Consider the following 24,892-nt stretch of genomic DNA (forward strand, 5'->3'; position numbering starts at 1 on the left):
ATAAACATAGACCTCAAGGAATTTTTTTTTTCTTTTAAAACATCATAAAAAAAATCATGAAATTATTGCTTTATCTCTTGCATGCCAATTTCTGAACATAGAAAACTAAATCGAAGTCGATCAAGGGGTTTCGTCAAAATATCTGCCAACTGGTTGTGTCCATATATACTTCATCTTCAAGTATTCCATTCAAAAAATTGTTCTAGCAGCATTTTCTTTAAAGCAGCTACAGCCAACAGAGTTCGTATGCTATCATAACATGCCACAGGACTAAAGGCGTCGTCATAATCAATTCCTGCTTTCTGAATACAGCTTTTTGCAACTAATCCATTGACTGCGACCTTTCGACGTAGACCCCAGCGGTTTTGCAATACTTTGGCATTCTTCGGACAGTCAACCAGCACCCAGGTATTGTTTTTCTTTAGTGATTGAAGTTCTTCACTGATAGCTTGCATCCATTCTTCCTCCTCGTTTGACTGCAATATTTCTGAAAAACAGTTTGAATCTTTGTATTAAAGTGCCTCAACTTTTGTTGCCATACAAAATTCACCACTTTCCATCCAGGTTGGTTTTCTTCTTTGTCTTTGATTCTTCTGTTTCTCTTCATTAGAAGATTCGGCAGCTTCTGCTTTTAGAAATTCTGTTAATTCTTTATTTTCATCAGATTCACTTGACTCCTGACTTTCTCTAGAATCTAGAGTGCCAATTTTTTCTTGAGTTTGACTTCCTTCAGAAGTGTACAGCCTAGGAGATTTACATTGGTCATCTTTAGATGAATTAGGATCATTAAATTCTTCCTGAGGGACTTCTAATTCAACATGGTCACTATGTAAACCACAAACAATTTCTGCCTTAAATTTCACATCATGACTCAACACCATCTTTCTTTTAGATGGAATCTAAATTCTAAACCCATCCTTGTCATTACCATATCCAACAAGTCGTCCAAAAACTGCCTTATCATCAAACTTGGAACGGAATTGTTTGTTAACGTGAACGTAGCAGCCTGTGCCAAAAATTCTGAGATGATCAAGTCGTCCTACTAGTCGATTAAACCATAGTTCATAAGGGCTTTTATTTTCAACTGAAGATTTTCCAGTACGATTTATTAGGTAGACTGCTGTGTTACATGCCTCTGCCCACATTTTATTCGGATTTAGCACTGACTGGACAGCTCCAACAATGGTTCTATTTTCCCGTTCAGCCACAACATTTTGTTCAGGAGTGTAAGGAGGAGGAATCAGAAGCTCTATTCCCCTGTCTGCAAGCAGTTCACTGACATTCTTATTAATGATGACTAACTGAAACCCTCAGCTGCCGACAGGTGTTGTTGATATACCTCGATGTGGACAGCTGAAAATGTGTGCCCCGACCGGGACTCGAACCCGGGATCTCCTGCTTACATGGCAGACGCTCTATCCATCTGAGCCACCGAGAGGACACAGATGAATAGCGCGACTGCAGTGACTTATCCCTTGCACGCTTCCCGTGAGACTCACATTCCCAACTGTCCACAATTCTACATATATAATGTACCTTATAGACATTTTCCAATTCTTATTGTTAAATTCTTTGCCACCATCACTTCTAAATTGTTTGACAACATGTCCATTAGTTCGTGCTTCATTTAAAAACTGCTTAAGCACAGTAAACACTTCACTTTTGTGTCTTAAAAAGAAAATTCGACGACGTTTACTAAAATCGTCTTTGAAACATACATAATAATTCTTACCTCCAAAATATTTCGTGCTCATTGGTCTATAGACATCCGCGTGGATTAATTCACCAGTACTGGTAGAGCGTATTGTTCGTGTTTTGAAATGGCAGCCTATGCATCTTTCCAACCGCACAGCCGTCACAAAAATTCACTCTTTGCATCTTCCACATGAACGTTCATTCCTTTTAAAACATTCTTCACATGTTGTTTATTTTGATGAACAAACCTTTCATGGTACACTTGAAATGTTTCGGATGAAGTCATCAAGTTCACACGATTCATTTTTGCATTTCTAGCAACACGCATGTTCAACACATTATTCACATAACCTGCCATAACAGTGTTGCCAATGACTTGATTTCAAACACATACATTATTATAACTAAAATCAGTACTGTAGCCACTGTAGGCAATGGGTCTCACAGAGAACAGATTAGCACTTGCATCAGGGACGTAGAAAACACTGAAACTTCCTGGCAGATTAAAACTGTGTGCCGGACCGGGACTCGAACTCGGGACCTTTGCCTTTCGCGGGAAAGTGCCCTGCCAACTGAGCTACCCAAGCACGACTCACGCCCCCTCCTCACAGATTTACTTCTGCCAGTATCTCGTCTCCTACCTTCCAAACTTTACAGAAGCTCTCCTGCGAACCTTGCAGGACTAGCACTCCTCAAACAAAGGATATTGCGGAGACATGGTTTAGCCACAGCCTGGGGGATGTTTCCAGAATGAGATTTTCACTCTGCAGCGAAGTGTGCGCTGATATGAAACTTCCTGGCAAATTAAAACTGTGTGCCGGACCGAGACTCGAACTCGGGACCTTTGCTTTCGTGGGAAAGTGCTCTACCAACTTTTTCTTTCGTTCACCCGTTCGCTCCGTTTTTTTTTATTTTTTTTATTAGAAAGGAAAACTATCGCTCTGAGCGAACACGCTTTTTTTTATTTTTTGAATTGCATCTTGAGGACAATGTTAGAAAATTGTAAATTGTAATCCGAATTGATTACGGTGAAAATAGCTCTCTCTATAATACTACTGACTGCATTAACGGAACGCAAAATATTCTTCCATTAGAATTTTAACAAAAGTGAAAGAGAAGCAAAAGTAAAAAGTAAGATAGGAAATTAAACTTCTTCAGTGATGCACGTCTTTTGCATGAGAATAGTTTTTCCCTACTATTCTTGTGCTGTGGCATGACTCCTGTTACTTCTTGGGAAAACGCGTTTTCGGGGTTCTGTTGAGGCCTTCACGGCTACCATATCGGTCCCGGGACACACGAAGTCCCCACCGTACTTCACCCTCAACAGCAATTCCCTACTTTGGCAGTCCATCTTGTTCGGTCGATTTCATATTATTTAGGTATTAACCGATGCCTTGTTTCTGAAACAAAATTTGCATCATATTTCCGAACTTCTTTTTATGGTCTTTGTTCCGGTATATTTTGAAGTATTCGTCTTTCATATATTCTCGATATTCTTGTAGATTGTCATTGCCTTTGTTGTTAACGACGTAATTGACAAAATTTCGGAATAGCCACAAGATGACATTGTTTTTTTGTGGTGGAAAGGAAATTTCTTCTGGGAAGAGCATATCGTTTAGTGTGATTTCTCTTCCATCGGTCCGTTTGAGAAAAGCGACTTGCAATACAATGTCATTCCAAATATTCTTGTATCCATTACAGATGAAGCGATGCTTTAAGGAGTCCAAATTGTGACATTTTTGGCACACATTGGTTGCTTGTAGTCCTATTGAATACAGTTTTTCATTGGTACTAATGATGTTGTTGACAACTCTGTATCAAGACGCTTGCACTTCCGTAGTCAGTGTTTTGTTATTTATATTAGTCCATATTTTTTCCCAGTTTTTGTTGGGATACTTCAGCTCCATTTTATTTTGGTTTTCGCCTGATTGTAACTTCTCTACTATATATTTACTTGTCCTCTTATTTTTGTCTGTTAAAATTCATGTCAAGTAGCTTAATTCTACATAAAAATCCTTAATATGTTTTAGGTTGTAATTTATGTTGTGAACATCTACTGGCGGCTGCATGCTTCCGGGTTTGAGAAGGTCAAATAGAGCGGCAGTTATACTGTTCGGCTGTGTCTCTGTAAGTTTCAGCGTTCTTTTAATGAAGAGAGCAGTGTTTTTCCTCCGAAGGTCTGTCAGCCCTAGGCCTCCGTTTCCGGGTCTCGATGTAGTCGTTCCTACTGCTACTCTAAAAATATGGCCTTTACATACGTATCAACAGATTGTTCTCATTATAGATTTCACTATGTCTGGAGGTGTTGGTAAAATCTGAGCGACATATGCAGCTTTCGAAAGAACTGCATAGTTTATTAGTTTAATTCTTTGCTTGATATTTAAGTCTCTCGTTTCATGCAGTATTAAGCTGCCTCTGATTTTTCCTAACACCTGTTTCCAATTTGCAGCCGTTGTTCTTAATGGGCAACTGTAAAAAGTTATGCCCAAAGCAGTGTGGCGCTCCACCCTGTTTGCCCACGGTAGTTGCACATTGTCAAGACACTGTAAATTTAAAAAGGAACTTTTCGTTTCTTTTATCTTCGCACCAGTTGCCCTGCTATAAAGCAATAACTTGTCTGTTAGCTGGGCACAGTCATCATCGCTCCTAACTAGAACTCCCACATCGTCAGCGTATGCATTTGTAACCGTCTTCAGTCCAGCTATTGTTATGCCTTCTAAGGTTGTGTTCAAAAGCCGTAAAAGGGGTTCCAGAGAAACCACATAAAACAACATGGACAGGGGACTTCCCTGAGGAACTCCACTAGATATCAATACTTCATTAGCATATTGTCCATTGATCGAGATTTTGGTTCGTATGCCTCTGACGATGTTCATTAAAACCGCTAAGTTGCCATCATTGGAAGCTATGTGTTTCAAGGTTCTCAACAGATATCCGTAGTTGACTCTGTCAAACGCTTTAGCAAAATCAATGAAGGCAATGCCTCCATTCGCTGACGATGATGAGAAAATAGAAATAATGTCTCGATATTCACATACAGTCTTAAAAATGGTACGTCGAGGGAGACACGTCTGGTGGCGTCCAATGACTTTTTCTAAAATCGGTCCCATTCGTTCTTTAGTTACACGTGCAACTACCTTGAAATCTGAGTTCACTAGACTGATCGGCCTCATTTTAGTAATATCTTTCGTGTCGTACTCCTTCCCTTTGAAAGTAGTACAGTTACACTTTCCTTGAAAGCAGCAGGAATTTCCTCTCCCCTCAAGACGTCATTGACTACTTCCGTGAATTGGGAACCTATTAGGTGCCAAAAGGTCCTATAAAACTCCACAGGCAGGCCGTCTGGGCCTGGAGACTTACGTGAAGGTGAAGATTTGAGTATATCAAAAACCTCGTCATTCGTAATTTCTAACGTTAAACCTCTGTTCTCCTCCTCTGTAACAACTGCCTCTATTCCGGAGTTCTGTAAAAACTCTTGTACTGAGTTGTCAGTAGCATTTCCAGAATATAATTGCTGAAAAAATCTATGTGCTTCAGTTAAGATATCCCTTTGTTCTGTCAGGACTCTGTTATCTTCCGTTCTGAGGCTGGCAATAAAATTTCTTCTTCTGTTTTTTGTGTGTTGTATCAAGTGGTAGATGGAGGTGTTTTCTGCCTCCACCGTCGTTCTAGTGTGTGATTTGATTTGTAATCCCTCCAAATGTACCCTCTTGATACTTATCATTTTGGCTTTAAAGTTTTTAATATTGATAAAGACGTCTTGAGACATTGGTTGGTCGTAAAGGTCTCTTAAGCAAGAGTAGTAAAATTCCATTGTGTGTCTTGACCACATTGCCCTTTCTTTGGCGTAGGATATCAGCGCTGCTCTTATCTTTTTCTTAGCGGCCATAGTCCACCATTCAATAGTTGTTCTATATTTAGTACGCATCCTTAAAACAGACTGCCAAGTTTCTTGCATCTTTAAAGCTAGAGCGTTTTCAGAGAGGGTACTGATATTTAATTTCCATAGTGGGCGACCCCAATATGTCTTTTGCCTGGTTAATTTGATGCTGCACCTCACTCCGAGGTGGTCAGAAAAGGCAGCTGGTATCACCTCGATACTACAGACTTTAGTGTCTAAAGAGGGGGTGACATATATTCTGTCGATTCTGCTCTTTGTAGCACCAGTGATATATGTGAAGCGAACCAGCGTCGGATATTTTATTTCCCACGCGTCAAACCACTTCATGTTGGTGACCGACGCCTGCAGTTCTTGGGAGAAGTTAAAATTTGGTCGCTGATCCTTTTTATTTAAAACGCAATTAAAATCTCCACCAATGACAATTTCTGCAGGGTTTTCTTGGAGTAGAAATAAAATGTCACTTTTAAAAAAGACTGCCCTCTCTCGTCTCGCATTGTTGCCTGAAGGTGCGTAAAGGTTTATAAAAGTGGTGTTAAAAATTTTGCAGCTAATTCCCCCCCCCCTCCCCCCGACTCTAAAAGGCACACGTTTGTCATCTCTATCCCTTCTTTAGCAAGGATGGCTGTTCCACAAGCGTTTTCTGGAGCCACATTCAACACCTCTTTGTACCCTGAAACATACAATTCTTTGACATTAACTTCCTGCAGGAAGGAGATATCGGTATTTGACTGATACAGAAAGTCCTTCAGTGCAGCTACCTTTGCTTGACTCTGAATTTTGTTTATGTTTAAGGTGGTCACGTTATATGTATGCTCCACTGTGATACGCTACAAGACAGTAAACAGAGGACACGGTATTGGAGCCGCGTACAATAATTTCGGGTTAGATATATATAGTGTTATTTTATTTTACTTGTATTCCATTGACGGTTTTCCTTCTTTTTTCTTTTTTTTCTTTCTTCTTAGAGTTGGGTGTGACAATTTTCAATAAAAAAAATTCTTCCTCAAAAACCCCTTCCGCCATTGCATCGGTCTGATCCTCCTTTTCGTCCGCCCAGTTAAATCGTGGCTCGGTGATGTCGTGTCCATGTCCTTGTCCAAGTCGGGTGTCATTGTCCATATCTGATGTCGTATTGTCATGCAAGGGTTCATATGTTCCGTGTGGCGTGTCAGCCCGTTCTTGTCCCTTGTTCCGATCCGAAGATTCGCCGACCGCTTCCTTTTGTATATCTTCGTCCTTCTTTTCGGTCTCCTGTATCTTCCTCAACCGCTCTCTTAAAGGAGGGGCCAAATTCTCTGCAGCTTGATGTGCTCTTCGTCTCTTTTTATTTTTTGATGATTTCGGTGAAATCGTCGGTGAAACCTTTGGTGAACTTCCTGGCGACTCCATGGAAGGTCGAGGAGAAGTCACCTGTCCCGCCTTCGTGGCGGAAGATTTTTGAGCTACGTTAATTTCGGAGTCGGCCGTTGCTGCTGTTTCTGCGACACGTGAGACGGGTGGTGTCATTGGTTCGTCTTCTTGCGCCCCTCCTTTTCCTTTGACGTTTCCTGAACCTGTCTGTGGTATCCTGTCATCTGTGTGGTTGTCAGTTTTCTGTTGTATCACTTCCTCTTTATGTCCATCCACTGTAGTTCCCTCTGGGATGTTGGCCCTTTCGTGTGTAACTACCGCGTCGTACTCTGCCATGTCTACATCAGGTATTATCGATGAAGCTTGTCGCTCGTTGGAAGAGTTGTCAGACTCAGAGGGCAAGCGCGGTGCGTCCTCAGTGACATCATTACTGACCAGATTCTGATTGTCCTCCTTAGTCAACTCCGCGGTGCTTCCCGTTTCCGTGCGCGCGTCTGAAGGTCCCGCCTGCTCGGCCATATTCTGTTGATAGGGGGCCCGGCTAGCTGCCGCGGCAGCGTACGTCACTTGCATGCTAACAACTTGTCCTGGGACAGCCGCCTCGTTAGTCGGTAACTGAGGAACACGCCTTCTACTGCACTCACTTCTGACGTGCCCTGTGGCGTTACATAACGCACAAGTCCGTGGCTGCCCATCATAAATTATGAGAGCGCGATGGCCACAGATATTCAAGTAAGAAGGGGTATGTCGTAAGAGCTCAATCTTAATCTGTCTAACTCCATTCAAAACCGGAAACATATATTGCTCCGACCATTTTTCTGCAATATTAGATATAACCCTACCATAGGGCTGAAGAGCAGCATTGATTGCTCCGACAGGGACCTCGAACGGCAGTTCGAAAACTCTCACTGTTCGAATGCCTAGCCCAGCATGGGAAACAAGAACGTCACTAACGGTGCCGTCCGCATGATTAAATTTCAATTTGCCACCACACTTGTCAACTATCGAGGAGCACAAATCAGAGGAAATCAATTTCAAAAGACAGAATTGGAAACAAAAGATAGATGAACGCCAATAATTTCGTCTCCTGTGATCTTAACTGTTTCTGAAAGCCACCTTTTGATCTCAAAAGCCTTTGGTCTTTTACAGGTCCAATCAAAAGTGAATCTAACCGTATCTCTTCTTTCACAGTTAATTTAGTTCATTTTGTCATTTTAAATCACTGAAAGATGCAAAGTAAACAAAGCGCTCTACTGACCTTCGTAACAGCCACACAGCCGCTGTTTACGCCAGCCCTCCTAGCGCTGCCGCCGCACGTCCGTCCGGCTCGGCGGCCGAGCAGCGAATGCCAGCTGAGCCACCCAAACACGACTCACGCCCCGTCCTCACAGCTTTACTTCTGCCAGTATCTCGTCTCCTACCTTCCAAACTTTACAGAAGCTCTCCTGCGAACCTTGCAGAACTAGCACTCCTCAAAGAAAGGATATTGCGGAGACATGGCTTAGCCACAGCCTGGGGGATGTTTCCAGAATGAGATTTTCACTCCGCTGCAAAGTGAAAATCTCATTCTACAAAACATTGTCCATTCTAGCATTGTACCATTTATTGTTTTGTCGAATTTGGATGTAAACTGTTCCTTGACCGTACGCACACATTTTGACATCTTGTTTTCCCAATGAAATTACTTGAGGAGAATCAAATTCACTATACGAAACAAAATACTGTTCGTTGGGCGCAGTGTGCGATTTGTGCTTTTACCAGTGGGGGGGGGGGGGATGTCTTAGGGGGTTAGTATAATTATATATGTTACTAGCTTGGACCGTGGCGTTACCCATGGTTAAACAGTTATTTTTAAACAAATGTTAATGCCGAAACTCACTATTCACGCGTATGCAATATCAGAAAAGCCATCCCTTGTTATATCTTTAAAAGTACATTATAGGTAAAGCTTATTTACAGAATCATCTACATACAGGTATACGAGAGGAATTCAAAAAGTAAAGGCACATTTGTGAAAAGCTGTACTTCTTCTGATGATAGAAAACTGAAACATGCGTTACTTTTCTACGTAACCTCCCTGGACTTCAATGCACTTTTCCCGACGTTTTACGAGTTTTTTTCCATCAGAAAATACGTTTTTCGGTTGCATCTGTAACCAATTCTGCACCGCAGCAATGACGTCTTCATCACTTTCAAATCTTCTTCCCTTTTGTGCTTCCGTTAAGGGTCCAAACATGTGAAAATCGGTTGGTGCCAGGTCTGGACTGTATGGTGGATGTTCCAGCACCTCGAATCTCAACGCCTTTATTTCGTCGGCTGTCCGTTTGGCAGAATGTGGGCGAGCGTTATCTTGCTGCAGGATGACACCTCTTCACAGTTTTCCACGACGTTTGGGTCAGATTGCAGGTTTTAGTTTCGTACGCAAGACATCACATCCACCATACAATACAGTCCTGGCTCTAAAGCCTCGTTTACGCTGGGGCGACGTCTCGGAAACATTGTGGCATGCTATGGAAATGTGGCTCGGGTCGTCTTGCGGCGTATGTTGCATGCGGCAGTTTAATTTATTTTAACTCTTTTAGCAGCATTGTTAGTATCCTGACTGTCAGAGTTTGTACACGTATCAGGTAATGCACTGCTCTTAAGAAAATCAGAAATTTTGCTTTGTTTGAATGACATCCTGAAAATCCGTAGTTCTTACAGGCCCGCACGCACTCAACTCACTAATGAAGCTACTGAAGCGGGAACGTGTGAAGATCGCCGTGTCTCTGGCGGACGCAAGGCAACGAACGAACGGCACCAATTACTTTGGAGTACGCGATGCTGGGGAGCCTGTGTTTAGCTCCACCCACGTGGTTCGCTGCTAGCGAAATCAGACTGTCCGATCCCGTCTGGTAGGTACCGCTGCTCACATCGCACTACTTTGTGCTTTCGTCCCAGGCGCGTTAGTCCGCGCCATACCGTTGCCAAAAGATGGCCTAACGATAAATGTTCGCACAGGTACCGGGCCGGTCACCACCCTGTGTCAGGGCCCGGGGTGGGAATTTCAGCCCCCAGCTCACCCAACTGCTGCGGTATGACTGCCACACTACTTCCCTCGCAAGCTCGCAAGTAAACGGATGACGCACCTTGGACGAAAGCAACAATGACAACATGAGAATGATGATTTAGTTCTAAATGTTTTGAAATGCTTAGCTACTACATAACACTTTTTCAAAATTAATAAGCAAACATATTAATAGTAAGACTGTATTAAAAACTTTCAGTGTTCGGCTCCACAAATTTAAATTATATGTAAAGTTTTACTCCAGTGCGTGGGAAATAAACATCCCAGGTTGGGACGCATAAACTATAACTAGAGGAGGGGATGGTCTGATGCTCTGATGCAGAGGGGGGGGGGGGGAATGCCCCCTTTCAAACCGCACACTGGTTGGGAGTGATATGATTTGTAGCGCCATTGTCGCAATACCATTTATTTGGGTCACTGTTATTACTGGTACACACACCCATAGCGTATGAAGTAAATGCAGCGTATTCACTTTCTCGCTTCTTCTCTTTTCTTTTATTGCCGTCACGAGTGTTCTGTGGACACTCTGCTGCCCAGTGACCTAATTGTTTGCATATATTACACGGAAACTTCTGTTTTAATTGTGACTTCGTCATCTTTACTTGCTGATTACCTGTTTGCCGTTTTCTTGTTTTAGAAACAACGAAAGCTGCACTTCCATTAATGTCTTGTTCACGCAGTTCAATAGCGCAGAGCTTTTCAATTAATAAATTCAAGCTTTGCTTTTCTGTCGGTATCTTATCCCAGAAATCCTTAAAATTGGCGTAGTCTTTTCCCAGTGCAGACAAAATTCGACCATTTAAGATTCTTTCAGATAGCGTATTTTCTTCATTTTTTGCTAATTCATCGTTCAAATCCACAAATAACTTTTGCAGTTTGGCCACATGTGCATTAATATCTTCCGTTTCATCACGTTTAACACGGAAAAATGTTTCAATCAACATATTCAAACGCTGAGTACTGCTACGTTCAAATCGGGCGCGTAATTTGTCCCAGATTTCTTTAGCATTCTTGCCCGTTAAGGCGAGTTCTGCAACAGGTTTACTTAGCGAACTTGCTATAAGACTTGTGCCATTCCACATACGCATCTTTTTGTGCACTTGTCGCATCTTGCGGCAATTCTACACGTTCACGTGTTCCGTTAATAATGTCTTCTAGTCCATATGAACGCAGCACCATAGAAATATGCCATTTCCATTTGGCCCAGTCCTCAGGTCCTTCAAGCTTATCAATGCTGACCTTATAATCGCCGCTAGCAATCATGTTTCTTTACAGACATAGGCTCATTTCAAATATTGTTTTAATTAAACTATGTTGTTTGCCTTTACACGTGTACTGGGCCCATAACCTGATGAAAAATATTATTTTAAATGCAAGAAAACATTTTATTAACTGTATAATTACACCCTGGATACGGAAAAAACACATTTACTGAAAAAAAAGACAGAAGTTACACAAAAGCAAAGAATAAAGATATTGACAGCAGAGTCATGGAGCAGCACATAAATATAGACCTCAAGGAATTTTTTTCTTTTGACAATCATTAAATATCACTTAATAAAGCATCAACGATGCAAGCCTTCAAGACAGAATATGATAATCAAGACCGGAATTAAATATCACATAGTGAACAACGTACTGGTTACTAGAGCCGAAGATTGTTGATTCGCATCGCGATGCATGCAGTTTCTTTCATATTAGAGTTGTTTAACTCGTTCTGTTACTTTGTTATGAATGTTATATATGTGTGTTCTGAAACTCTGGATGTTATTTACATTCAGTCTGATCTGAGAACGAAGGGTGAAATAAATATTTACTGATTTTCGAGTGTGTTTACCACTAAGAGGACAGCTTAAATTGCTGTGAGTGAATAACATTCATATTCTTCCTTGTCACAAAGTCGATAGCCGGTCATGCAGTCACCGATATTGCGCGTGACATCAAAATAACGTTACGTTTGCGGGAATTGTTGTGGAACTAGCATTACCGTGTGCCTCGTAGTACATCGGCAATCGTTTTGTGTATTCTCTGTTTTCTTGAACTTTTAGAGCATACATTTCATCTATTAGAGCAGCAGCTGATGAATCCTCACCAATTTTTTTTAATTTTTTGAAAGCAGTTACAGAGTTTAAAGTTGGAATTAGGCTCTCTTGCTCATTTCCAATTAGTCAAACCCTCACTTACAAAACTAAGCAATTGACGTTTTATGCCTTGACTTTAGGAACGGAAAAATCTACAGACAAAACAATATGCAGCATCATATACACTACTATTTTCAAGCTACGGATGAATTTTGTAGCAACTTGGCTGAAAATTACTTTTTCTCTCTCCGAACATGCGAAAGCAAAAACGTAGTAATAGATGTTGTTCGGTTTCTTCAGAAGGCTATGTAGATACATCATAAACTGAGCAGACGGATTACTGCTGCTGATGCTACTAGTAAGAATAGAAAATACAGCATTACCTTTATTTTCAATGAGTTTTTCATTTTCCAACTGTTTTCCTACTTCCATTTTTCATCATCATCAAACACTATTTTTCCTACCTCACTTTTGGGATCGTGGAAACTATCCTCTGCAGTTTCAGACGTAGACGTAACGTCGTCATTTGGTTTAATTACTTTTTGTTACCGACTGAAGAAATCTGATACGCTATGTTTTTTTGCCATGTTACTACGTTCAGTTTCCATAACACGTACAGTTCACTACCAAAAACAAAAGAGAGACCACAATGAAACCAAATACGCTTTTCTTGTTTGCTGTTAATGCAAATTACAGAACACACGTGCAAACACAAAACAGACACTGTGGAAGAACCGTTCGTTCGATAGATCGATCGACTAGTTTGTTCGATTTGTGGATACTTGTGAGAAACTGGAATGTGGGGACACTTGTGAGAAATCCGGGATACTGAGGGACCGACACAGGGTGTGTCGAAAATGCTGCGCCACTACCTGCTCGGCCATACCTGCTGCCGCTTGGTGTGACAGCGCTCGGCTTGTGCCGGACCGGGCAACTGCCGAGGGACATTCACACTCCTCCAGTCCAGCCAGGCTACATTATTTCAGAATTTTATTGGGCAAGGAAGAGTGGCCTTAAGTCAGATTAGAAATCGGAGCTAGTTTTGCCCCCACGATATCATGTCAACCATTAGTTGCAGCACAGTTATGCGTAAGACCTTTTCCGTTAGAATTTTTGTTCTGATTAATCTTACATAGGGCATAATTTTCGCTCAACCTCATACTTAACGATGCATTTTACAGAAACTATAGAAACGGAAAATGTTTTCCATCTTTCAACCCATCACCCAAAATTTGGTATGATAGGAGTGGCAACCTTTTACCATATATTAAGAGGAGCCAACTAAAGAATTTGGTTCTCAGTAGAAACTTTTTTCCTTAATTATTTCGAAATAAACCTCAATTTTCCCGTACCACGCTGGGAAGTGTACTGAGGTCTAATGTGAGTCCTGCCAGCAATTAGTGTTAAGGAATGCAATTTATGTATTGAAACAAGCTGTATTCATCGTCCACTCAAAGAGACATTGTTTCTAAAATTCTCTACACAAAAATGCTGATTGTGACTGTTAGAAAAGCTATGACTTTTCATACTTCATTAGTGAATCTTTTACAATTTGCAAAAGACATTCAGACGACTTTGTGTCGTGTCCATGAGGAGGTAGTCTCTCTTCGTCCCCCATTATATTTATTTACAATATTTACAGGATGATTATTTATTTACAATTTTTACAATAGGGTGATCGGCGTGAACTGAACCCCTTTTCAATATTTACAAGTATTGCTGTAGCTTCAGCCATTTCCTTTTCATTCTAATTTCTGTGCATAGGCCACGCAAGTAAGAAATGATTTTACATTGCCGTCAACTTGGAGTCTTGTAAGGGCCTTAGAAACTATCTCATCTGTCTTAATTGCGGACTTCTTTCTTCTTTTCCCAACTAGATTTAAAACTAGTGGGTCAAATTGGTGCCCATGATAGTCTATTCTGTGTCCTCTCTGAGAATTTTTACTAAGGAGTAAAAATTTGGATGAAAAATTAATGTATTTATCCTCCGATTCCATCCTGAAACATTGTTGGTGCGGTGACGCCTTCCTGCACAGTTCCATATATCCCTTGACATGTCGCCATTATCCAGCCATTGTTCAACAAAATAGTCGTAAAAATCCTGCAGTTTTTCATTATCTGGCGTGCTCTCCTGAATCCATAGCCATCCATCGTCTAACATGTCCAGTGGAATGTGAGCCAGAGCGGAACACAATCTTACGTGAAAACGAATTTCTTCGTTTTCCTTGTAGGCAGCAACAAGGCAGCAATTCTGCACTTGCCTCCACAAGCACTGGTTGAAATGGTAGTTGCAGCCATTAATATTTGCATCAGGAAACAAATGTATTACTAGAATGAGATTTTCACTCTGCAGCGGAGTGTGTGCTGATATGAAACTTCCTGGCAGATTAAAACTGTGTGGCCGACCGAGACTCGAACTCGGGACCTTTGCCTTTCGCGGGAAAGTGCTCTACCATCTGAGCTACCGAAGCACGACTCACGCCCGGTACTCACAGCTTTACTTCTGCCAGTATCTCGTCTCCTACCTTCCAAACTTTACAGAAGTTCTCCTGCGAACCATGCAGAACTAGCACCCCTGAAAGAAAGGATATTGCGGAGACATGGCTTAGCCACAGCCTGGGGGATGTTTCCAGAGTGAGATTTTCACTCTGCAGCGGAGTATGCGCTGATATGAAACTTCCTGGCAGATTAAAACTGTGTGCCCGACCGAGACTCGAACTCGGGACCTTTGCCTTTCGCGGGCAAGTGCTCTACCATCTGAGCTACCGAAGAGTTCGAGTCTCGGTCGGGCATACAGTTTTAATCTGCCAGGAAGTTTCAAATGTATTACTGATTGGATGAGTGCAGCTTCAAAATCCATCATGATAGTTGTATGATTCCATCCAGGTACGTTGCTCTTAACAGCTGTGAAAAAGCGATCGTACGTTTCTCGCTTTTTATTGTGTAGCAATGTGTATACGGTTGGAACTGTGTTTGTTTCCTCCTCAGAACTAGAACTATCGGCATGAACAATAAATAACTGTCCAAACTGCTTGTTGGAGCTTTTAACGTTCCATCGACAAAGAACGAATTGCAGTCTGTTAAACAGGATTTTCTCCTTTCGCTGGCGAACACCAATATCCTATCATTTGGTACTCTGTTGTCATCTGCAAGTAAAAATTTGCTCCCATCATTCATTAGCAAATGATGTTCTTGCAGAAATATTCCTGCAGCATCGGTCGGATCTTATGTAGATCCCATGTTTTTTTTGCCTGATGCGTTGCAGCGATCGTTTTGCACTCCTGTGTGACGGCGGTGATGTGACGATGTCGTATCCTTGATTGAACAGCGGCCCTACTTCTTCGGCGTAAACAGAAGAAACTGAAGTGTCCGTTTCTTTTGCACGCCTTTTGGCGTTTGCCACGTGTTTTCGCACTTCATTAACCGCGACGTCCGGAATACATGTATGGCTGCCTCCACCTAAAACTAAGTTCTTTCTGGTAGTTAGTCTTTCTTTACACTTCTTGTTTACGTTTACGCACCGCCGCCAACTTACACGTTCATTGTTGGTATATTCCGCTAAATCCACAGCAGTACTGAACTGCGGCGCGCAACCTGTTTGGTGCCCCTGTAGGCAGCCCGCTATCTGTTCGGCCGGGTCTCGTCACAACTGTCCCTCCTCACAACTGTCCCTCCTCACAACTGTCTCTCCTCACAAGTGTCCCAACGCCAGTTTGTTCACTTGTTGTTCAACAGGTACGGGTCAACAGACAGGCTGAGGTTAACGCTGTAATCATAAAACCCACTTCGAATGTATTTGTGTTATTTATAGCTTCATCATGGGACAGTACAAAATTGTTTAACAAATTAACGGAGTGGTTTGCCATATGTCCATAGCTGTATACAAGTTATTTTAATTTTATCGAATAAAATCTAACTTTGGACTTTGATTATAAAATTTGTCCACTTTATCTGGGTGGACCAGAGTGTGAACCAAGAAAATTTTGGGTGGGTAGCGGCCCACCCCAGCTCACCCTTGGCGCCGCCACTGTGTGGTACCCATCCGTCTCACGCATGCACTTCCGCCACTACTTTGAATAATGTTGCAAGGTCGCTCAATGGCTCAGCGTTAGAAGTGCTTGGTTCTTCTAAATCCATATCTTTTGGTACTCCTGGATCACCAACTTTGATATTTTCTTCTTCTTCTTCTGAACCGATCATAATCTCTTCATTGAACGTAACATCTTCTACAACTATCTGGTTTCTACTACCACCCATATCCTTGTGGTTACACAGCAGAAGATTTCTGGACTTCATACAAGGAGATAAAAAGAAACAAATAGCGTTGTCATCTGTTTTAATTACTGTATTGTCACCTATTTTATTACTAGCTTGGCGCCTACTGCTTCACTCACATAGACTGTACGGTCTACACCGATTTTTTTTTTCTCTTTAATCGAATTTTTATGTTGTTCACTAATTGCATCACTTTCTGAACTTTTCACGCTAATTAAGGCGAAAGAAGCATTGTCTTTTACGGATGTACTTCTGATCAAAAAGCGATTCTGGTAGCAGGATTCAAGGTTTCTGTTAATCATGCCGTTTGCATTCTTGCGGTGATATTTCCATAGAAACTTTCAAGCTCTACCACATATTTCTTTATATCCAAACGAGAAGTAAAACACCAAAAACACCAATTTTCCTAGATTTAGCTTTTTTTAATAGAGCAAAATATTTTCTTAAAAATTTTCATCCCCTATTTCACCCTCTTGAGCGTTGAATTTCCAAAAACAATGAAACAAGTATTATTTTTATGTCCAACAGAGTTCACTGGGGGCCGAACTGCACGATAACTCTGGGTTCGGTGTGGGGCGGCCGTGGGGTGGGTGGAATGCTATGGCCTGTTGTGGGGCTGTGAACCACTGAGGGCTACGGCGGGACGAAGCCTCTCCGTCGTTTCTAAGTCACCGGTTAAATACACAATACAAACAATACACTGTGCCTTAGACAAGAATGTTCCGAGTAAGGTCTTAAGAGATGGAAAAGACGTGCCGTGGTATAGCCGTGTTAGGAAACTGCTACGTAAACAAAGAGAGCTTCAGCACAGACTCAGAGAAGTCATGAAAGGGTACAGTACCGCCCGACATTGAAAATAGGTACAACGTACTTCATTATTTTTGCCAGAACAACACATTTTTTTTTGTAAAATAACTCAATTTCAATTAATACAGCGAAGCCGGATACCAGTGTGGGAAAGAATGACAATTTATTTATTTAATTGATCACATGTGCACTCCCACAAAATAAATCCCTACATCCAGTTTGGTGAGATCTGTGAAATGAATGAATGTATGGTCGTCTGCTAACCGCAGATAGTGAATGTGAATATATGATCATCTTTGAGACGATCCTTTGGTGGGACCAAAGAGATGAAACTTACCTGAGCTTTGAGCACCTGAAATGTGGCTGACCAATACGGTAGCAAAGTGCTCCCCCACTTCAGCAGAGGTGCGAGAGGACCTGAACAACGGCCATGTTTCAGCACTCTGCCGCTGGATCTTGTGCTGTTAAGACCTTTTTTAGTTGTGCTCCGTAATGACAAAAGAGTGGAGACATGGTATGCATGTGGAATATTTAAGAGTAGTTTGAAATAATAATTTCTCTATTTCAGGAACTTTTGTGGGGAGAATTAAGTGTCAGGCAGGTAATATTAATGGGATTGTAGTAATCTTTGGAAGTGACCAACGGTCACAATGAAACCACGTGTAGCAATAAGTTGAAATACTTCCGTGTGCTTAAGTTAAGCTGAATTACTAGCGTGTGTACAATAAGTTGAAATATTTAAGAAATAGCGTGTGTACCATAAGTTGAAATATTTAAGAAATGGCGTGTGCAGGACTTGAAATTAGAGACGAGTACTTCCACGTGGTGAGTACTGTGTGAGTCTCAAACTGTGTATGAGACAAAAGATAAATAGAAGTACTCGTCCATGGTATCAGTTGAGGACTCGCGTGTGTGATGAATACGTTCTTAATATTACTTTGCGTGATCTGATTCCGTGTGACGGTAGATTCAAACTCTGAGAGAGAAGCAAGGTGAGTCGGCCGTCTATCCAGCAACGCCACTTGGCTTGCATTGCACAGGAAGACGTGCATATATCTCCAGAGTTCATAGTAGGAAAGTAGAATTACGAAGTGGGGCAGTGTCGTGTGAAACTGGGATAAATATTAATTGAAGTGGGAAAGCTGAAAGTGATAGTGTTGTGACTATTTAGTGTTTTTTATTTCATATTGTAGTGTGATGTATGTCATGTAATTTGGGTATGTGTGGTTTGCATGGGAGAGTAGCAAGGTAGTTTCAAAAGATTAGTGGGTTATGCTTGTTCCTTCTGTATCGCTCGGTCTGGAGGATAGTTTCGTGATGATGATTGTGATAGTCGAAGTGTGAGAAATAATAAAAGATCCACCATCCTATCCAGAAAGTGCACTGTAGCGTTAAATAATTACGAGACCATAATATAGAGATTCACCAATGTAAAGCCATGACCACTGGGCGGAATTTCTCATGTGTTATTGTTGTAGGTTATAGAATTTGTGTGTTTAGGTTAGAGAATTTATCGGAATAAATAAGATAGTGAAAAGAAAAAGATTGGTGGACTTTTCCTTCGAATTGTATGTTGTCATAATGTCCCGAATTTATAATGTGTGCGCCATTCATATTCAGTGCGGTGGCCACGTGTTGACAAAAGCCGTTAAATAAAAGACACAAAGAAAATGTGGTATTGCCAGTGCGTAGTGTACAGTCAGAGTTCTGTAAATTACTGATAGTCAGATGCGTGTTTCCGTTGCGTATTAATCATATAGGAGGAGAACTTGTAACTTAAGTGTGAGTACTAGAGTTCATGTTACTCGATAAATAAGAATGAATCCACTCGCTTGGCAGACCACTCATCTTGCAGGCCTGACTGCTTGATGCCACAGTATGAGCAAGGCATGTGGGTGCCTCTCAGTCAAAACCTAACAGACACACAAAAACTGAACGAGAGTAAGGAGGTCAATGAGAGAAGCGTTCATTGACTTCGAAAGTAAAATTTTGTCAACCGATCTGACTGAAAACCTTTAGAGGGTTTGGTCTTACGTAAAATCAGTAAACGAGTCGAAATCATCCATTCATTCACTCAGTGACAGAAGATAACAGAGACAAGACGGAAATACTGAATCCCATCTCCCTAAAATGTTACACCTCGGAAGGGCTGTAAAAAGGTCCCCCCTTTCAATTATCGTACGAACGTCGAAATGACAGATATTGAGATAAACGATTGTGTAATAGAAAAACGACTACAGTAGCACAGTAGTGGAAAGGCATGAGGAAAGGATGAGATACCTAAAATATTCTACAAAGGTTGTGTGAAAGAACTTGCTCCCTTTCTAGAAGCAGTTTATTGTATATCTCTGGAGCGACGAAGAGTACCTAGCGACTGCAAAAAAAAGCAAAGGCCATTCCCGTTTTAAAGGAGGGCCGTAGGACGATGCACATACTATTAATTATAGACCTATATCGTTGACGTCAGTCTGTTGTAGCATTATGGAACATGTTTTAGACTCAAGAATTATGACGTTTTTTGAGAACGAAAATCTCCCCTATAAAACTCTACATGGCTTCAGCAAACAGAAATCCTGCAAAACTCAGTTCGTTCCTCCGTGAGATCCATAGGGCTGTAGATAACTGCGCTCAGGTTGATGCCATGTTCCTTGACTTCAGAAATACATTTTGTGGAGCGGCGTGTTAATAATAATAAATCATAAGTCATAAGTAATAGGAAATATTAGAATATTAAACTTCCTGGCAGATTAAAACTGTGTGCCCGACCGAGACTCGAACTCGGGACCTTTGCCTTTCGCGGGCAAGTGCTCTACCATCTGAGCTACAGAAGCACGACTCACGCCCGGTACTCACAGCTTTACTTCTGCCAGTACCTCGTCTCCTACCTTCCAAACTTTACAGAAGCTCTCCTGCGAACCTGCAGAACTAGCACTCCTGAAAGAAAGGATATTGCGGAGACATGGCTTAGCCACAGCCTGGGGGATGTTTCCAGAATGAGATTTTCACTCTGCAGCGGAGTGTGCGCTGATATGAAACTTCCTGGCAGATTAAAACTGTGTGCCCGACCGAGACTCGAACTCGGGACCTTTGCCTTTCGCGGGCAAGTGCTCTACCATCTGAGCTACAGAAGCACGACTCACACCCGGTATTCTGCCAGTACCTCGTCTCCTACCTTCCAAACTTTACAGAAGCTCTCCTGCGAACCTGCAGAACTAGCACTCCTGAAAGAAAGGATATTGCGGAGACATGGCTTAGCCACAGCCTGGGGGATGTTTCCAGAATGAGATTTTCACTCTGCAGCGGAGTGTGCGCTGATATGAAACTTCCTGGCAGATTAAAACTGTGTGCCCAACCGAGACTCGAACTCGGGACCTTTGCCTTTCGCGGGCAAGTGCTCTACCATCTGAGCTACCGAAGCACGACTCACGCCCGGTACTCACACCCTTACTTCCGCCAGTACCTCGTCTCCTACCTTCCAAACTTTACAGAAGCTCTCCTGCGAACCTGCAGAACTAGCACTCCTGAAAGAAAGGATATTGCGGAGACATGGCTTAGCCACAGCCTGGGGGATGTTTCCAGAATGAGATTTTCACTCTGCAGCGGAGTGTGCGCTGATATGAAACTTCCTGGCAGATTAAAACTGTGTGCCCGACCGAGACTCGAACTCGGGACCTTTGCCTTTCGCGGGCAAGTGCTGTACCATCTGAGCTACCGAAGCACGACTCACGCCCGGTACTCACAGCTTTACTTCTGCCAGTACCTCGTCTCCTACCTTCCAAACTTTACAGAAGCTCTCCTGCGAACCTGCAGAACTAGCACTCCTGAAAGAAAGGATATTGCGGAGACATGGCTAAGCCACAGCCTGGGGGATGTTTCCAGAATGAGATTTTCACTCTGCAGCGGAGTGTGCGCTGATATGAAACTTCCTGGCAGATTAAAACTGTGTGCCCGACCGAGACTCGAACTCGGGACCTTTGCCTTTCGCGGGCAAGTGCTGTACCATCTGAGCTACCGAAGCACGACTCACGCCCGGTACTCACAGCTTTACTTCTGCCAGTACCTCGTCTCCTACCTTCCAAACTTTACAGAAGCTCTCCTGCGAACCTGCAGAACTAGCACTCCTGAAAGAAAGGATATTGCGGAGACATGGCTTAGCCACAGCCTGGGGGATGTTTCCAGAATGAGATTTTCACTCTGCAGCGGAGTGTGCGCTGATATGAAACTTCCTGGCAGATTAAAACTGTGTGCCCGACCGAGACTCGAACTCGGGACCTTTGCCTTTCGCGGGCAAGTGCTCTACCATCTGTGCTACAGAAGCACGACTCACGCCCGGTACTCACAGCTTTACTTCTGCCAGTACCTCGTCTCCTACCTTCCAAACTTTACAGAAGCTCTCCTGCGAACCTGCAGAACTAGCACTCCTGAAAGAAAGGATAGTTCTGCAGGTTCGCAGGAGAGCTTCTGTAAAGTTTGGAAGGTAGGAGACGAGGTACTGGCGAAAGTAAAGCTGTGAGTACCGGGCGTGAGTCGTGCTTCGGTAGCTCAGATGGTAGAGCACTTGCCCGCGAAAGGCAAAGGTCCCGAGTTCGAGTCTCGGTCGGGCACACAGTTTTAATCTGCCAGGAAGTTTCATATCAGCGCACACTCCGCTGCAGAGTGAAAATCTCATTCTATTAGAATATTGTTCGTCGTCTGTTACGAGAGCCTGGAAACAATTTTTGCGGTCAGCCAGAAAGCGATGGAGAACGTACTATTCATAGTTTCCAGTCTGCAAGTCCACATTCTTGTCCAGCCCACTGAAAGAAATGTTTCTATTCTCTATTTACTCAGCAGGGCCTGGAACTATGATTATAAATGAAGAGTTTAAGTTCTAATTGATGGATACTTTTGATAAATTTTCACACGCACAACATCGTAATTTTCATGAAGTTAATACTTTGCCGTCCGCACGTCTCGTACAAATTTATCCGCTTGGCGCCGTCAGCGCTAAGTCGGATTACTTGGCTTGTCGCCGGCCGCTTGTCTCCTTTCCGTTGATGACAAGTTTCGAACACATTGACTTTTGCGCGCTTTAATTTTCCGGAAATCCTCTATTTTGCCGCATCGTTCCACAAACTCGAATTTTCTTTCCAAGTAACTTCTCTGCAAGTTCTGCACTGTTTTAATAATTATCCATGCAGAGGTGATGCCACTTTCCATCATTAAGTGTCAATAGTTCGATCACTGTTTTTGCCAAAGGCTGTCCAGCGTCGGAATATATCTTGAATGAGGAAATGTATCTCGTACTCGAATCACACAGCATCCGAATGAGTATCCTGTATTTCGTAATTTTCGACGAACTGTAAACTTTAAAATTTAACTGTCTACGCCACGGTATCATTCCTTCATCAAATGAGATGTTTTGACTTAGATTAAACGTTTCTTTAAACTTTTTGGAAAAATAATCAATTACCAACTGGACTTTGACATGCCGCTTTATTGTTGCTGTCGGAAAAATGTAAAAATTATAATGCTTGTCTGAATCGGTTGCGGGACATCGTTTTGCGAAATATCGGTGTGTCTATCAACGGATTCGTTGACCAATAATCATCGATCCTTGTCTTTTTTTTCTGTTGCAATTTTGACTGTAGTACTTGTTGGTTTTGTTGCTAATATATTCAAATAGATCATTCCCAATATACAATATCTCGACGCTCTGTGTATCTTTGGGAAATATGTTTGGACAAGGGGATCCTTCAAATTTATTATTGGTCCTCGGAAAATCAAAGTCTGACCATTGTGCACAGACTTCTTCGTCTGATTCAGCCGAATCAGTTGTCAACCGTAGCGTTCGCCGAATTCTTCTTGGACGTATTTCACTACCTTCATACGATTCTGCTCCACTTTCAATTTTTTGATATCCAATGTCTTCTTCTCAACTGGCCAAATCGTCCGGAACGTCAGACAAGACGTCCGCGGATTCATCGTAAACAATCCTATTGCTGGCAGGGGTGGCCGAGCGGTTCTAGGCGCTACAGTCCGGAACCGCGCGGCCGCTACGGTCGCAGGTTCGAACCCTGCCTCGGGCATGGATGTGTGTGATGTCCTTAGGTTAGTTAGGTTTAAGTAGTTCTCAGTTCTAGGGGACTGATGACCATAGAAGTTAAGTCCCAGAGTTCTCAGAGCCATTTGAACCATTTTTGAACAATCCTATTGTCTCTTTCGTCCACCACGATGAACGGGCACGAGTACGTATAAAAACAAGACACTTGTTGACGTGTGTAACTTATTGTTACCTAAACAAAACACCAACAGAACGCAAAAGATACTAAAATGGTGTCGCCGGCCACTGCGCGATACTATGCAGACAACACCACGGTGGTGGGGCTGGACGGCATAGTGTTAATACTAATAATAAATCTCTCTAAGCTAAACAGTACTATGAGCAATTCAGAGGCGACCTCTACGGTAAGTTCCCTTTAAATGGGCTTTCGTCCTCAGTTCTGATAATCAAAACAATTGCTCGCCACAAAAGTGGAAAATAATTGTCAGCACTTGCCACGCGGGTTTGTTAACATTACGGGCGGCCCACTAACAGTTACTTCTGCGGAATCTAAGCGATCCAGAACGGTGTACAGTCCCTGCGAGTTCATTTCCGATTTGTACCGAAAACATGAGTTTAGTAGTGGTCACGTTGTGACGTCACCCCAGGTAGTGCACACTCAGGCGTTTGACTAACGCGGACTTTATGGTAGCTGGTGCAAAGTGAAACGAAGTGTTGCCTCTCAGGCCGTGTTTATATACGGGCCCAGCGGACGGCCAGGGAAACATCTGCTGTTATGCGCTCTATGCCCACGGTAGTAACCTCTTAACGGCCGCTTTCTCGAACACACAATATTTTATAACACTGTTGTGTATTAATTTAGAATCTTCGTAATTTTTGTATGAATCCAATTAAGTTAGCTATAATCACAGAAAAAGATTTAGCTCGCCTGCATTTAAACTTTGTCATCTAATAATTTTAAAACGGAACTGACAGTAGAATATGACCTCTGAACTACAACTTTAAGAGACCTTTTATTTGTTATTATTTACGCACAGGTCTTGAAACTTGTTATAGCTCTGTTATTTCATAGGTTTCATCACGTGCTGTAATCAAAACTGTCTCGCATTAATAAATAACCGATACTTAATCTACTACAAATAAGGACGTTTTTGTTCCAAATTTAGCTTTCAGTAAATTACTCGAAAGCTATTAGAGATAGCTCAGTGGGGTCACATAGTTACTTTTATGTTGAACTGAAGTAAAAACGTAGGTTCTGACCAAAATATTGCTTTAATCACTTTGAGACTTGTACGACTTAATTTTGACATACATCTGCACATTATGACCAATTTTGGGTTCCTAGCTTTATTGCCGGCCGGAGTGGCCGTGCGGTTCTAGGCGCTACAGTCTGGAGCTGAGCCACCGCTACGGTCGGAGGTTCGAATCCTGCCTCGGGCATGGATGTGTGTGGTGTCCTTAGGTTAGTTAGGTTTAATTAGTTCTACGTTCTAGGCGACTGATGACCTCAGAAGTTAAGTCGCATAGTGCTCAGAGCCATTTGGACCTAGCTTGATTATTTAGCACCACTCATTTTTTCTAAAAATGATGTATTTAGGGAAAAATATTCACGTGATCAATTTGAGATTTGACAGTTTAAACATTAATACACTGAAGCATATGTTGACTAAGTT

The 24,892-nt window shown here is 42.2% G+C and overlaps 1 protein-coding gene across 1 annotated transcript in view; it reads right to left on the minus strand.

Moving 5' to 3' along the window:
* Positions 1–512: 512 nt before the first annotated feature.
* Positions 513–24,892, minus strand: part of LOC126199667 (neurofilament heavy polypeptide-like) — a 30,795-nt gene continuing 6,415 nt past the window's right edge. Inside the window, exons 2-3 of the mRNA XM_049936595.1 lie at positions 7,007–7,561; positions 513–851 (exon numbers count right to left, since the gene is read on the minus strand). Of these exons, the coding sequence (XP_049792552.1) occupies positions 513–851; positions 7,007–7,561 (894 nt within the window). The remainder of the gene's footprint in view (positions 852–7,006; positions 7,562–24,892) is intronic.

Source organism: Schistocerca nitens, chromosome 8 (assembly GCF_023898315.1).
Source record: "Schistocerca nitens isolate TAMUIC-IGC-003100 chromosome 8, iqSchNite1.1, whole genome shotgun sequence".
Taxonomy (NCBI): Eukaryota; Metazoa; Arthropoda; class Insecta; order Orthoptera; family Acrididae; genus Schistocerca; species Schistocerca nitens.